Genomic DNA, 17,432 nt, shown 5'->3' on the forward strand with positions numbered 1-17,432 from the left:
TACTATATAAAAACATTTTAAAAAAAACTAAAAAAAATACCACTATATTATAATATTTTACAGTCATTGTTATGCACATTGATCATAAACACAACTAAAAGGCTTCCTTACCAGCGGCCATCCTTCACAACAGCAGCACTAGCAATTTTAGGATATGATGCAAAAAAAATTCAATACAAGCATTTCAGTCTGTAGCCTAATTTATGCAATAATAATTCAAATATTTAACCCACAAGAGAAATGTACCCACGGCAACAGTTTAAAAATAGCCTGATTCCATGAAAAATTGCGGACTTGACAACCCTTCATCCAACTGTCACGAAACCAGTCAATTCTCACCATGGACTACATTTCCCACAAACCCGTACCTGGAACAAATTACACTCACAACTGTTCTCCATCAGCAGCACGTCTCAACCAGGCGACAAGGAAGTCAACCGGAAGTTGAAGTCGGCCGGGTGCCACCATCTTGTAGCAGAACTTCACTTGCGTTAGCATTCCCATTGACTCCCATTCATTTTGGCGTCACTTTGACAGCGAATAACTTTACATCTGAGGTGTTTAAAGACTCCGTTTGTCCATTATTTATTTCTAAAGATACACGACAATGTATAAAGGGCTCCATTACCTTCTTTGTTACATTATGGCCCCGTATAAAATAGGTAAAAATAGGCTAACGATTGCGTCATAACCACTCGACTCTCGCCACGCCAAAGAACTTCCCGCTCAAGCTCGCCGTCTCTGCAAGATTAACGATGGCAGTTTTCACGCACAGCTACTAGAAGATTTACATCTGTCAGACAGGTTGCTGACGTCATCAAGCTTAGTTTGAGTCTGTGCATCAGAAACGGAAGTGCTAAAAATAGCTAAAAATGGGCTTCACTTGTCTCAATTGAGTTCCCAATGGGGTCGCTTTGTCCATTTCTTTTACTGTCTATGGTTTCAACAGCAACAACATAAACAAACTGCGCAAGCGCGCCTTTGGTGGCTCTAACTTAACTTCCTGTAAACTTCCAAATAGGATCAATAACAACAGCTAAGTAGTCCCTCTAGAGTAGATTATTTTGATTACTGGCAAAATATGTTTGCTGCGTGAATCAGATTTACTGAAAATGCTAATTCATTCTCTGCCAGCAGGAGGTGCTTTAAAGCGGGAGAAACCGAAGTTTCGCTGCTTTATCAGGCATTTAACATGCAAAATGTAAAGAAAATGACATCAAAAATTGAATAGTCTTATTAAAGATAGTCTTCCTTCAGAAATACAATGATATATATGTGTGTGTGTGTGTGTGTGTGTGTGTGTGTGTGTATGTGTATGTATATATATATATATATATATATATAAACACCTGTGTCTCATTTTGATTTTTCAATGTGCAATACATGCTCAAGTTTATTCAATGAAGCCTTTTGGAAAATCGGTCAGCTTCGGTGCCAAAGATAAATAAATGTATGGTTAAACATCCCACAGCACAACCAACTGAGCCCAATTTCAGTCTACTCATCACCTTAACTTTAACTGTGTTTGTAGATGTCGCCATAGCCAGACTGATAAACAAACACAGACCAGAAATTAACTTTGGGCCAAGTGCGTGCACCTGATGAAACCGACTAAGGTTGCTCACACTCTCAGTGCGTTTGCGTATGCTACATAGTGAGTGTTCATGTGTTTTCTTGCCTTGGCTTGTGTTTTGAGCTTGGACGGTTTACCTTGTTTTGACTATTTGCTGCCTGCCATGACCAGTGCCTGTTTATTGGAATACTCTTTTGTCTCACCCTGTCTATACCTGTTTTGCCTGTGTTTGACACTACTTGTTCAACTACACTGATTTAATAAAGCTGCATTTGGATCCAACCCTGTCTTCACGCTCCCCTATACGTAACACCAACACGAGCTGCAGGAGTCAGATTTCACAGACTGACAAGATCATGTTGGAAGATTGGCTGTTCAACAGATCCTGAGCTCATTGATATATATCTTATCTTGTAAGATGTGCTTACTTTACCCAGAAGCATGCATGATCGCAAAATAGAAAATGAGACTTGATACAAAAAAGTGGGCAGTAATGGTTAAAAATTCAGCTGGAACAAGATTAAAGGGGGTGGGGGGTGAAATGCTATTTCATGCATACTGAGTTTTTTACACTGTTAAAGAGTTGGATTCCCATGCTAAACATGGACAAAGTTTCAAAAATTAAGTTGTACGTTTGAAGGAGTATTTTTGGAATACTCCTTCCGGTTTGTCACAAGTTTCGGAAAGTTTTTTTCGAGTATGGCTCTGTGTGACGTTAGATGGAGCGGAATTTCCTTATATGGGTCCTAAGAGCACTTCTCCCGGAAGAGCGCGCGCTCCCGTATAGCAGAGAACAGACATTCACTGATCAGAGCGAGAGACCGAAATGTCACAAAAGAAGTGTGTTTTTGGTTGCGATGGCAAGACCACCCTGCACAGATTACCAAAAAAAAATAATAATTTGTGAGTCCTTCCTTTGGTTTCCTGGAAGTATTTAAATTGCAGTAGAATATTTTAAATGTTGTACCCCAGAACTCCCAAGAGCTGAATTAAATGGTTAAATCCATTTGAACAATCTTAAGTGTTTCAAATGGTACTGCAATTAAAGATGAATTACAATCCAATTCTTGTTTCTTGGAGTATTTTATTATATATTTGGCATTTATTCAAAATTTCCCAGGCCTTAAATCCACCCTTCTCAAGTAATTGTACTCAAGTATTTAGGTTTATAGTTTTCATTGTTGATGTGAATGTAAATGTTTTTATTGATTTCCTTGTTTTTTTTTTTTGTTTTTTTTTTTTGATTGACATGCTCTGTCTTTGAGGCTAGTCTGCAATTAGCTTGTGGACTGGAAGCACTGCTCTCAGCTTGAGAAAGCACAGTTTCATTTGAGAGGTATTTTCCTGGAGGCTGTTCGTAACATATCTGAACTCAGCAACCTCGGTAGCTCACATGTTTTTCAGGTGTTTCTATGCTGTATCTGTCCCTCTGGATAAGTGAAGGTTTTGTAACAGTGTTATGAATTTTGGCATTAGGTTTGGTTGTTGATAAGACATGTTCCACACAGGCCTGAAGAGAGATGCCTTCATTGCTCATGTAAGAAAAGTGAATAAGCACTTATATCATACACAGTACATCATTTGTCTTTTTGATGTCAATAGCTTTGTAAAATTTCTTCACTGTAAAAAGTATTATAGTACAAAAAAGAAAAAAAAAAGAAAATTAAAGCTGGAATTTAAGTGTAAATAAAAGTATGTCAAAGTTCCTGCTATATTATGGGTTGGAATTAGGTATGTTTTACTGCTCATAACTGAAAAATATGAAGCATAAGTATTTAAATAAAATTAAAACAAACTAATTTGTAAAACTATATAATATAAAACTTACTTTCTTTTAATAAATGATCTAATTATTCATTGAAATATCAAAATAGATTTGCAATAATAAAAAATATATTATTATATTCATGCTGTATACTTTCCAAAGCGGTATCATTCCATAAAATGTTTTTCATGATAAATGAAATACAATTTTTCACTGCAAATGGTAAGATAATTTAGAATTTTTTTCAAAATGCAGGTTTAGAATAAAGAATTTTGAGTTTGAAAATGTTTCAAAAATGTACGTCATGTTTTAATTAATTAATTGGTTTCATTATTTAACATTACTAAATAAACATTAGTAGAATGGGTTGCACAAACAAAATTGGTTTCTATGGGTTAAATTAGCTAGAAATAGCTGATAAAAAAAGAGAAAAAGATAAAAACAGTACATTTACAGCATAAATAAAAAAAAATACATAAATCATGTGGTTCCTTTTTTGAATCCGTTTTAAATATGTTTGTGTGTCTGTTTAGTTATTCAATATTCTTTGATCTGCATTAAAACTTAAGTTTTCATTTCTTTTTACACCGCAGCATTTCTCTGGTGCAGTGCTAATGTCTGGCTTTATAATATCCAGGGAGGTGAAAGAACATGCAGCAACCTGTCACAGAAATGGGCACATTTACAGCTATATTTAAAGTCTGGATACACAAGTCATGTTTCCATCTTTCCTGTTTCACATGTCTCTGACAGAGAGTACTCAGAAAAACCACTGTTGGAATTTTCCACTCCTGAGTATTGAACAGTACAGTTAGATGTGATGCAAATAGTTTGTTTTTGACAGGTTGTTCAGACAGGTTCCATTGGTTTTTCATGCACTTGTCCTCATTTTACCAAGACCAGTTAAATAAGTATTATGCATCTAAATAAGTGTGTGCATGTTACAAACAAATTCAGTGTTTGCCAATAGGTAAGAGTTCTTCTTTTTATATTTATGGATGTTGTCTCTTCATTAATGTTAGATAATTTCTCCAGCTTTATAAACGTTCCAAAACATTAAAACTTCAATAGTTTTATTTTTATTTTATGCTGTGCTGAGTTGTTCTTTTGACTTTTAGAAGCATCTTTGAAAGGATGTTGACTCATCAGGTCGAGGCCAGCCTTGAATTTAGTCATTTGTTCACACATTTTACGGAGCGGCAAGAGTGTGATGGTACAGTATGTTTATATTTTCCTTAACCAAATAGCCTAATCACTATATATTGAACTATATTGATATATTGATCTTTTATGATTGCATGTTTGTTTAATCAATTTAATCATGGCTTGAAACTGTCTAGTTTAATTTGTATAATCTTAACTGTTTTGGACTCTGAATGAGTCATTTGAATGAACTGAATCTAGACAGCACTGACAGTTGCTTGGCATTTAAATTTAAATGTAGTGGTCACAAGCACATCATACATTAATGAACAGTTTTGCCTCTAATTATTAACAGCTTATGTTACATCAGGGATGTTTTTAGACACTGTTTTTTTAAATCACAGTGTATATAGACAAGGAGTTTCCTTTTTGTAACTTGTCTGCGTCTATTAGTTCCTCTTGCCACTTCCTTGTGGATGCAGCTGTGCCACCTTTTTGTCATATTTTCCAATGTACTTATTTTTGTCATTCACATAATCACCTTATTAGGATTCTCAAAGCTCAGAGTAAGTAAATTTGTTTTTCTATGCCACGTGCATTTTTGGTATTCGTGTGTTCATTTTCTTGGGTCTATGTATGACCACTGTACATTCGATCCATCATATCTACTCATGTATGCATGTATATCTCATAGACAGTGCCATCACCAATCTACTCATCTGTGGATGATGCTAAGAACAGATTCTTGAGAAGAAACATGAACCAGACCATCAGGGGGCCTAGGGAACTTCGTGTTAGAGTGCCCACCAGATAAACCCCAACCCTGTACAACTGACTCACCGTTGAAGCACTAAAGGTGAGGTCTTCAATAGATATAGATTATTCTGACCATTGTGCATGTGAGACTTTTAAATTAAACAATTCCTATTAAGTTGTTCATTTTGTAACATGGACATGATTTAACTCACAAAAGGTTACTTTCTCGATCTCTGAGATACAATGGTGCTATATTCCACTGGATTTTTTGTGACGATCCCAGTTGTTGGATCTCGGCCTCCAGAGAAAATTCCATGGACTGTGTCTTTTAGGCCAAAGAATACTGGTGTTAAAGACTAAACTGTGTTAAATCCAAATGGGGGATAATCTGTACTCAGTGAATTCCTCTCCTAATTTGTGCTGCGTTTCCAGACTTTTGGCGTTCAAAATGTTTAATCCTATTTGCTCCACTACACTGACGTATTTGCATGGCTTTGATTTCTGGTTGGTCTGAGTGGACTTCAGAAGGGGATAGTGTGAATCTCATGCACAGACACACAAAGTAGTTTCATTGGCGGCAAAAAAGACCCTTCTGACAGAAAGGAACTAGCTGAAAGTATCTGGTAAGGATTTCTAATTATGTACATTTGTGGAAAATATACTATATTGATTGTGTAGTATTTTGTCAATAGCACATTTTGCGGTACACGATTAGTTTCTAACATTAAGGTAACTTCTGCTGACAAAGGAATTTGATTACGTAAAAGCAGGTATCATCCATTTTAAGGCTGTGAAAATGGTGAATTCAAAGTATACTAGAGTTACATTCATTTTTTTTTTTTTTTATGTTTAATTTGAAATGCATTTTCATATTTTTTGACAACCTTTTACATTTTGAAGACACTTCTGTGTGCTTGTGTTTTCTCAATTGAATGCTCATGTTAGAAACATTTTATTTGGCCTTGAAATGAGGAGTCTATTTATTAGTATAATAATAAAAAATATATATCAAATTTGTCCCCAAAATATGATTTCTACATACAGTATAGATTAGTCCATGTCTCCACAAAGCAGACTTTTTTGTGAGGTACCAGGCAGAGACTGCTGAAGCAGAAAAGTGAAATCATTAAGCTCAGATGGGTTTGACCAGAGATTGGGTGAACCCTTAATTAGCTGAATTACCTCTGACCTGACCAGAAATAAGCAAGGAATCAGCTCAGATACGAAGACAAAGGCAAACTCAGTTCTGCCACACACACACTCAGTATTAATTCAAGCAAGAATGCTTATAATTAGGACTGCTGTTCTCATTCTTCAAATTTCTTTGAAGAAAAAAATCTGACTTCTTTGAAATGGTGACAGGATAGGATCCTATCTACAGGGTTTAACGTCATGACCAGCAACGTGGAAATATAAGCTCACAATTCAATTTGAAACTTTTTTTTGCTAAGTTCAATTCATTATAGAGGCTTGCTGTACTGTGGACCTAGTGCATATATATATATATATGTATGTATGTATGTATGTATATATATATATATATATATATATATATATATATGTGTGTGTGTGTGTGTGTGTGTTTGTGTGTATGTATATATGTATGTATATATATATATATATATATATATATATATATATATATATATATATATATATATATATATATATATATATATATATATATATATATATATATATATATATATATATATATATTGTAGAGTGTGTTTATAAAAAAAAATCTAGATAACTTAATTATCTTATTTAGTAAAAATAGGCAAGTAAGAAAATTTCTCAGCAATATTTTTTATTTGCTTGGTGACACAATGGTCTGTTCTCATAGCTTCAAGTGACTGAATAGAATGCATTAAAGCTTGCATGCTATCATTGTAATTATTGCTCCAGTAAGATAGCCCCGCAAATGTTTTCCAAAAACAGATGACTTTAAATACCATCAGATTTCAGCTCCACGTGCGAATGGCTTGCTGTTGTCTGCTTCTCTCATTGGTGGTTTGGATGACCTTTCAGACTGGGATGCTTCAGGACTCGTCCGTATGCATACACAACTCTGGCTTTGTATAGCAGCTTCAGGAGATGATGAGACTTAAGGCGCTGTACTCTGTCAAAACCTAGACAACAAAAAAAGAGCTTTTGTTCTGTGAAAAAAAAAAAGAGGCCGATCTCTGAGAAGTATAGCTTGTATTGGTTTGCTGGCAGGTTTATAGAGATGTGTCAATTGTTCATTCAAAGGTTTTGGGTTTTTAATGAAGCTTGATGATACATGCAAAGGGCTGCTTAATAATATATAAACATTTAACACATATACTTAGTAAAAAACAAACAAACAACTTTTCTAACTTTGAGTATCACAGTTGAAAAAGTTTCCCTGAGACATACACTACACATAATTTCATCTTATTTTTTGGTCGTATTGTAATTACAGTAATACAGTAATAGTAGCCAATATGTATGATTACTAGTTCTTTTATGAAATTCGTATTATTTCTTACATTTCCCCCCTTTTAGTTAGAAAATGTGAGCCATTCAGAAACTTTTTTTTATTTTTTTACTTTTCTTGTTTAGGAAATTTTGCACTGTATTGTAGAGCATATTGTGTTAATATACAATAATGCCTTTGTAAAAAAGTTCTGTAATAGTGCAGTTTCAGTAGTCCATTTCCTAATTGGGATTTTTTTAGACAGTGGCATCACTTATGTTATTTAAGTTATTTGTTTATTTGGAAGTTTTTGTAATATTTTAATTGTATTAATGCATGTTTTACACAATTGTCACATGTTCCTAGCAACTGCACACAGTTATATTTCATGGAAAAGTAAAGAAAACATCTAACAAAGGTTTTTTTTTTATTTTATACTTGGATCTACTTAGAGGATATTTTGACAATTTTGAACAGTCATAGAGTTTCTATTTAGATATTGTTTTCCTCTCCAATTTATTCTTTTTAAATTCATTTAAAAAAAATATTTTTTTAAATCTATTGTTTAACAAAAGATCTAATAGATCTAATATGTAGCTTTCTTTTGCCTATGAAGAGACTCCTAACTTATAATTGTCCTCATTATTAGCCATAAGTCTTTCTGCAGATCTGCCGGATAATCTTAGATTTGTGAGCAGTGTATGATTCATTTTCAAAAGAGTGACTAATTGCCTTTTATTTCTATATTTGTCTTAATATAAAGTCATCATTCATTTTGTTTTTGGCCTGTGTGACTTCTCCAACCTCTGACACCGTGACAAATATTTGTGCTCTCAACGCCCACATTATGGTATACAGTGTATTCAGTTTTGCCCTGGCCCACCGACTGTCATAACGAATCTGTCTTGGAGTTTTAATTAATTTATATCAGACTTGACTTGGGACAGTATAGCTCAGCTGCACACATAAGCAGTATTGTCTATCATTTAAGCAAGTGCATTTTTGTATTCCCTTGTCAATAGTCCAGTGTTACCCATTCTGGTTAGACTCTGCTGCTTTCTTGTTAACGCCTCTTGCCACAGGCCCAAAAGCACACCGCACGAATATGGTTGGAGAAAAAGCTCTTTTGTCTCAGACCCCTCCTCTTGAGCTGCATGTCTTCATCATGGCCCGTGATGTGTAACGTGAATGTCTCTTCACTAAGGGCAAATGCTAACTCACACCCCTCAGGCTTTCATTTAAATCTAACACACACACACACAAAGAAAGCAATAAATAATTTGTGTCCCTTTTTTATTATTATAATAATTTCTTTTTCGCAAGCTACACTTGCAAATTAATTGTCTCACAATTTTAGTAGCGCCAAAAATATTTGGACATATAAGCCATCTCAATAATATTTGAGTTTCATTACAATAGTAACTTCTTATTTACTGAACTTTTGTATTAAAAAGCATTTATGAAGTTGTTGCCTTGCATCATGTTTGTCAACAGTGAATTTTATGAAATATAACATGATGTACAGGTCTAGGGGTCTAATATTTTAATGTTTTTCAAAAATAATTAATTAAGTTAATGTGTTAAACTGACAGGCCTAGTCTAAATGCATTTTTTTTATAGTATATCTGTTTTATAATGTAAACGTATTGTGAATTTGCTTGTAAAGTGTTATTATGCATGTTTTCTTAACATAAATGCCACTTGGTGATATATATTTTAGTTAGACACACTCACGTTTTCTTTGACATATCTGCACATGCATCGTACAAGCTTGCACACATTCATAAATGCACTTCTTTTCCACAAATGCTCTCTCATTCATACAAAGTGTCTATTGTCTTAAATGAGCTGGATGTTGGTCATGCACATTTTGTGTGCCGTTCAGATCATTCTTTTCTCCACACTTTCACCACTACATAAGTTGTCTGAACTTTGCCCCCTTAACTGATGCTTTATGGTCTTTAAGTTGACATAAAAGTTCAAATTTGCCATAAACTTATGGCTACAGATCAGTTATTGTCAGCAAAGTTTAGTGTGGAATGAATAGTTCTTTCTATTCTTTTCTTTCTTGTTTGTTCTTTCGTCTTCTATGTTTGATAACCTTTTGCTAGTTTGCTGTTAAAGAAGGATGGCATACTCTTTTGCAGTAAAATGCTCTAAAGAGTTGATTTATTTATTAATTTATTAATATATTTTATGTAGATGTTTCAATGGATCTTCAAAAAAAAAAAAAAACAAAAAAAAAAAAACAAGAACTTTAGAGACCAAGACCCTATTACATTGCATTTCTTCTTTATAATAATTTATTTGTGTCTCTCACACACACACACACACACACACACACACACACACACACACACACACACACACACACACACACACACACACTATCAATAGTATAACCACTTTTGCTAAGGTCAAATTTTACTTTCAAAATTCAATTTGCACTTTCAAGACCTCCTGTCGCGAAGACAACTTATCAAAGACACAGGTGACTTAATTGAAGCATTTAGTCAGTGCTTGAGGTTAATTGTTTTATTTTATTTTATTTTTGCAAGTTCCAATACAATATGGATTAAATTTATTAATAACATATTTCAGTTTAGATTAAAAAATGAATTATTAAAACATTTAAAAAACAAGTGTTTATAATAATGTGTATGTATTTAATTGTGGCTTTATGCATAGTGTTACTATCTGTCTTTTAATGAAAAGCCCCTGACATAACTGCACTTTAGCAGCCTCAAGTCCCAAACAAAATGTCACCAACTCCTCAAGGACAAGGTTGACTATTGACTGTTACCTCCTTCAACCATCCTGTGGGAAGATGATAAAACTATTTATGAATTTATGAGTCTCTCCATAGATGCAGTATCTGTAGGCATTTACAGAATAAAGCTTCTCTTCAGGAGGAGCTTTTTTATTGAACCCAACTTTAAGAATGATAGTACTAGTGAAAGTAAAGAAAAGATCAAAGATTTTATAGTGTTCTTATATGCCCTGACTAAATTTGTATGATGACACTGCTGTCTACAGAATCCACACGTGACTCATTTTATGATGTCTGGCCACTTTTAAATAAGAATGTATAAATAAACACACACTCATTATGCAGAGGATCAGTAGCACCTAATATTTTCCCCCCTTGCATTCTTTCGGTGCAAAAAAAGTTATTATATAAATATTATAAATGCCCAGGGTCAATGTCTTTCATACTTTTCTGGACCTTGACAGTGTAAGTTACTTGGCAGTCAATGGGACAGTCACAAGCCTCCAGGTTTTCATCCGAAATATCTTTAATTGTGTTCCGAAGATGAACAAAGCTTTAATGGGTTTGGAACAACATGTGGTCAAATCATTAATGACAAAATTTTCATTTTGGAGTATACCTTTAATACTGCTCTTTGCATCCCCCTGCTCTGCACATGCTCTGCATTTTTTTATGCTCAAACAGCAACATTACAGACTAACTAAAGTTGAAAAAGTGAAAAAGCATAATAGCATCCATTTAAAATAAAGCATTTACACATGTTGGACTGCACCCCATCAAGCCTAAAAAAAAACTCCCAGTGAACCACCCCTTCAATAAACCTACTTTTGCGAACTAGTCCTTGGTTTTCAACTCAAATTCAATAAAATCAGTGCAGTATAGTTCTCAGGAGTCTCTAGGTCAATAATTATCAAAGCAATTATGAAATTTTGCATTTGGACAATTATAACAGGTCCATTTAATAATATGGTCTGTACCTACTGCACCCAAAGGCCTATAACTCCTAACTCTACAAAACTAAGTCCACTTGTGCATATGATTCTAAACAAGCCTGCTCAGAAAAATAATAATTTTTACAGGTGTTGCTTTTGGATTCATATTTAGACATTATAAAATTACTGTTTGTAACATTACATTTTGTCAAAGTTTACCACTTCAATTATATTGAGAAATTACATTTTACAATTAAACCAGATTATGATTTCAGTGAGACCTGAAAATTGGGTTATAAAGAGAAGATTGCAGTAAGCATTTTGTTACCTATTATTTACTTCAAATCTCTGTCTACAACACAATGTGTGTGTCTGTGTGTAAGTATGCTTACTGTGTTAAGTATTATACTTTTACACTTCATTTCAGATTGTATATGTGTTGCAATATTCTTCATCGTGGATATTGTGATGTCAGCCCAAAATTTCTAATAGGCCCATTTGCTAACAGCTTAGATTCAATAAATCCCTTAAACTGATTGGATCCCAGTAATCACTTCTTGCAGTTATATTTCTTATTGGTTTTAAATAACAGCTCTACGGTCTAACAGATTCAAATTTTGAAATTAAAAGTACCTGAGGCACTTCCATGAAATGGATATTAATCTTTGATCGGACAAATCCCATGCTTATTATGAGCAGGTCATAGGCATGCATAAACAATTTGGAAACCTTTGGATATCTAATGTATGCATGCACACATGTGCTTTGTGCAAACATGCAAAAGACACAAAAAATGGTTATGTAAATGATGATTAAACAATTTTTGGAACATTTTATTGATTTATTTATATGCCCTTTTTAATGGTTGTTAGCGTTTATACTTTTCCAAGCTTTTTGTATTTTTATGCAGATGTATGAATCCAAAATGAGCTACTAAAAATTTTTGAGAAGTGGTTGCTTAAGGATAACTGTTTTCATAACATAATGAATATACAACAGGCTACAGTATATACAGAAAACAGAGCACACTGCCTCTTTATGCCTTTGTAGGTCCTAAACCAGTAGTTCAACTGGATATGAATTGTACGACTTTGAGTTTGTTTGTGTGTACCTACATACGTGTGCACAATATTTCAACTTTTAAAAAAATGCAATTACCAAAGGCCCATCAGAAAACAAAGTTCTCTTTCCTTTCTTTCCCCTTCAACATTTCAGAGATAACTCCAACTTAAACTGTCTTGTTTATAGACTAACAGTGGCAGTGATTGTATGCCGGATGCTGAGAACAAACAATGTTTTATGCAGGATGAGTGGAACTAAACATGAAACGTTAGTTAGCCGTAAGCTTATTTCAGTTTAGACACTAGTAACCCATCTTTTCAATGGGACTATTGTGGAAATGGACTGGTGACGTCAAATGAACTCTATAAAGGCATAAATTCATCGTTTTGGTAAAAAAAACAATATGAGAACAGCAGTCCCCTCCCAGCCCCTTAAATACATCTTCAGTCCTTCCTTTGGCATTGATATCTTCAACAGGCCAAAACGACTAGTCCATTTTTGCACATCATAAACTGAATACACAAAGGGAATATTTTTTAAGCTAACATTTTTAAGTTTAACATGTTGGAGATGCTAGAGTACAGTCACTACCAGGTGAGATGAGACTTTATTTATTGATCTAAAACAGAAATAGTTTAACATTTTGTGGCATTGATTACATTTGTTAATCAACTGTTTTTTTTTGTTTGTTTGTTTCTAATCAGACTAGTGTGTTACCTTAAAAAGATTCTCAGAATCATAGGCAAGCCTGTGCATTTTGTCTTTTTTCTTTGCATGTTTGCAGTGTTTATACACAGAGCAATTATACAATTATTTTAATGTATGCAATGCATTTAGTCCTAATATTTTATTCTATTAAAAAATATATAATTTTCTTTGCAAAATAGAAATTAATTATATGTGCAGATAACACACAGTATTAGTATCTGAATGTCTGTCTAACCATTTTGGCATCACCTCTCTGTTTGTGACTCAGGTGCAAACCCACCTGGAGAGCCCCTCCAAGTACCACCTCCAACAAACCCAGAGGCAGCAGGTGAAGCATTACCTGTCCAGTGCACTGGGAGCCAACTTAAGCCCACAGCCCAGCCAGCCCACAGAGCACGGAATGCCCCCTGGACCAGGAGCCAGTGGTCCCAATAGCCCTATGGCACTTCTCACCCTCAACTGTGAGAAAGAGGTAGACTGTCAAATAATATATTGAGCCAAATTATAGTGTCAAAATATGGTAAATACTGTGACAGGATTCCAACGCAGCTTAGTTATGTGTGTGAATAATGTCCATAGACAAATAAGGAAAAGGGAAAACAAGAATGCCTCTCCAGATGATTTATGTTTTACCAAAGCATGAAGTTTTGGATATTTTTATTATTACAAATATTTTTATACACACTACCTTTCAAAACTTTCAAAGGTTTACTAAGCTCACAAAGGCTACATTTATTTGATAAACAATATAGCACAAACAATTTCATGAAAATATGATTGCAATTTAAAATAACTTTTTTTGTTTACATTAATTTATTCATGTGATGGAAACGCTTAATTTTCAGCATGATAACTCACGTCTTCAGTGTTAAATGATCCTTCAGAAATCATTCTAATATGCATGATTTCGTGTTCAATAAATATTTCTTATAATTGTAGTTATTATATTCATATTATATTTTTGTGGAAACCTTAATAAAAAAAAATTCAGGATACTTTAATGAATAATGAAACATTTATAAATAAAAAAAGCATTTACAAATAGAAGGGAAATATTCTGAATAAAAGTATTGTTTTCTTAAAAATCTTACCCTGTCCAAATTTTTGAATGGTAATGTACGTAGCTCTATCAAGGATGAAAATTGTTATGAGTATTAAGAAACTGCATGCTGAGGCCTATTAGATGTATAAAAAAAAAAGTTGCACAACTGAAAATTTCTCACTGTCTCTTCAAAGAGTCTGTGAGAGATTGATGATGCCACAGTATAGTCTTTGATCTTAAGTACATCAGTGCTGTAAGAGTTTCTAGGAAAGTAAAAGGTGTCAGCTGAGAAAAAAAGCATAGAACTTCTAAGAAATTATTCATGTATGTGGTATATCATGTATGTTTTAATAGTTAATTATCTTATTGATTTAGCATTTCTTTTTAGCCAGGTTATGACTGTATTACTAACATAAAGCACTGTAATTAGAAGGTGATGTCAACACATTATGCTCTTGTTTTATATTATATTGGAATTGTTACAGATGGACGATGTAATTGAAGACATCATAGGTTTGGAATCAAGCTACAATGATGACATTTTAGGATTTATGGATGCAGGACTTCAAATGACTAATACGGTAAAGAACCTAATATATGATCAGGATTGTAGGATCATGCACATTTGTTATGTTTAAGATTCAAATAATCAACTGAACAGTCAACACATGCACTGAAATCTTTGTGGATATGGTTGATCATTTTTCAGATTCCAGTTTCTGGAAACCTGATGGACATGTACAACAATCATGCTCTTTCTCCAGCTGGGCTTACCATTAATAGCTCCTGCTCATCTAACCTACCGGCCGTCAAAAGGGAATTATCTGGTAAAATGACATTATCTTACCTGTAATTAATGTTTATAACGACTTTTGGTTACCATGCCAAAACCCACCATTCTTGGGAATAGTAAAAGTATCCATATTGTGTGCAGTTCCAAATGCACAATATCAATGTCAGATATATTGTATCAAATAGTTGCCCCAGGACCTGGCATGATGCACATAATGGACAAGCCTGGATCATGTGGCAAGTTTGAGACTTATCAAAGGCCTGAAGGCTTTCCAGTAGGTATGTTTCCATTTCCTCTGCCTTTGAATCATATTATTTAATTGCCTAATGTGTGTCAACAAGTTTTAAGTTTGAAATTACATTTACATACATATTAAGTAAAGAAAAATTATTTTTAACCCAAATGCACAGTTAGCATGTATAAAAATTACCTGTGTATTTGATATACAGTAGAAAGTAATTGCACACAATATGGACACTTGATTGGTAAACATGCTCCATACAAACTCACACATTTTTACTTCATTTAAAAATGCTTAGTTTTTAAATACTGACATTTTTACATTTAATTGAAAATTTTCTACCACACAGCAACAGATTAGAATACATTGGTTCTCTAGGGCTGAAAATATGAACTCTGTAATAGAAAGACTTATAGCTTTGATGTTAAAACTGTGACGTTTATTAATTAATTAATTAAGAAGAAAGTTGTTTCAGTTAACATAATTACTCATTTCAGAAGCAGAGGTCAGAGCCTTTGCAAAAGAGAGACAAAAGAAAGACAACCACAACCTCAGTAAGTCTGATCATTACTTTGTATGCATGAACATATTTTTTTTGTATAAGTATAATATAACAGAATATAATATTAATAATAATAATGTCTAATCTTTATTGGTTTTTCCATCCATGCAGTTGAAAGGAGGCGGCGTTTTAATATAAATGATAGAATTAAGGAGCTGGGGACATTAATTCCCAAGTCAAATGATCCGTAAGTCTCAAAAATTAATATTCAAATAAAAAAAAAAAACATTAGTTTACAATAACATATATATATACACTGTATTTATATATTCAGCCAATTTATACCAATATGTATAAATTTAGTAGTTACAGCTTAACCGTCTGGATCTCGTTTTTGCAGAGACATGAGGTGGAATAAGGGCACCATCCTGAAAGCTTCAGTGGATTATATTAGGAGACTGCAGAAAGAGCAGCATAAAGCTAAAGAGCTGGAAAACAGACAAAAGAGACTAGAACTTGCCAACAGACATCTCCTGCTTCGTATTCAGGTAAACCAAATAGTAAACTAAAGCTCACAACACATACTGTGATTGGTTAAAAGCTCCCGGCAATTAGTCACATGATCAGTTTTTGTGGACAAGTATGTTTTCGACATGCCCTAAGACAAAACGCTTTTTTATTAGAAGGCCAAGCGTAACATTGCTTTGAAAGCTTATCAAGTATGCTCAGTGCTTCAGTTGCATGAAATTCGGAAGTTACACTCAAGTAATTGATTATGGGGAATTTCCCTCATTTTGACACATGGCATTTGATTCACAATACCCCTACTGTTTACACACACAACTTTTCATGCACATTTTGTCACAATGACATTTTGTCATTTCTGGTTTGCATCCAGGAGCTTGAGATGCAGGCCCGTGCTCATGGACTCGCCGTTGTAGCCTCTCCCAGCCTTTATTCCACTGAGCTGGTGGCTCGAGCCATCAAACAAGAGCCTGGTATGGGGGAATGCACAAACGATTTGTACCCACACCTGCCCAGTCCTGACCTGTCCCGTACCACCACTCTGGACCTCAACAATGGCACCATCAGCTACAACGACAGCTCCACGGAGGAAGGGGAATCAGGGGTCTATGACAGTGCCAACAAGGCCTCCACCAAGCTGGAGGACATGCTCATGGACAACAGTCTGTCTCCAGCGGGCAGCAGTGACCCCCTGTTGTCCTCTGGCTCCCCCATCCCATCCAACAGCAGCAGCAGCAGCAGAAGCAGTATGGATGAACATGAAAATGGCTTTTAGCATTGTGAACAAACTTTTGATGAACCAAAATTAGACGATTAGATGTTACTTTGTATAATATGTTACCTGTGCAAGTGAAAATTTAATTACAGTACTTTTCTTGTATTTTTGAATATCTAGTGTACAGTATATATATATATATATATATATATATATATATATATATATATATATATATATATATATATATATATATATATATAATTTTTTTTTTATCATGTTGGAGTTTACTAGTTAAGAGTCACCAGTTTTAAAAATGTGTTGATTTATTAAGGATTTCTCTAGAACAGTATGAAAAATAGCTAAAATAAAAAAATCCTACAGTGTGATTTTTGGAGTTGGCATGATATTGTCCACAAATGCAACTTAACTTCATGGGGTAGAGGTTTTCCAGGGGTGGAGCTA

General features: G+C 34.1%; 1 protein-coding gene across 2 annotated transcripts; it reads left to right on the forward strand.

Annotated features, from left to right (window-relative positions):
- The first annotated feature begins 4,456 nt into the window (after window positions 1–4,456).
- On the forward strand, window positions 4,457–17,135 carry LOC128015155 (microphthalmia-associated transcription factor-like). Of its 2 annotated transcripts, XM_052598836.1 has the most exons (10): window positions 4,457–4,551; window positions 5,180–5,337; window positions 13,418–13,621; window positions 14,677–14,772; window positions 14,901–15,018; window positions 15,170–15,262; window positions 15,723–15,779; window positions 15,899–15,974; window positions 16,128–16,275; window positions 16,626–17,135. In XM_052598836.1, exons 3-10 carry the CDS (start codon window positions 13,550–13,552, stop codon window positions 17,025–17,027), a joined length of 1,062 nt encoding a protein of 353 aa, XP_052454796.1. In that variant the 5' UTR covers window positions 4,457–4,551; window positions 5,180–5,337; window positions 13,418–13,549; the 3' UTR covers window positions 17,028–17,135. The 2 variants fall into 2 exon arrangements, with proteins under 2 accessions (XP_052454796.1, XP_052454795.1); XM_052598835.1 differs by lacking the exons at window positions 4,457–4,551; window positions 5,180–5,337 and adding an exon at window positions 12,919–13,035.
- Window positions 17,136–17,432: the final 297 nt, after the last annotated feature.

Source organism: Carassius gibelio, chromosome A6, assembly GCF_023724105.1.
Source record: "Carassius gibelio isolate Cgi1373 ecotype wild population from Czech Republic chromosome A6, carGib1.2-hapl.c, whole genome shotgun sequence".
Taxonomy (NCBI): Eukaryota; Metazoa; Chordata; class Actinopteri; order Cypriniformes; family Cyprinidae; genus Carassius; species Carassius gibelio.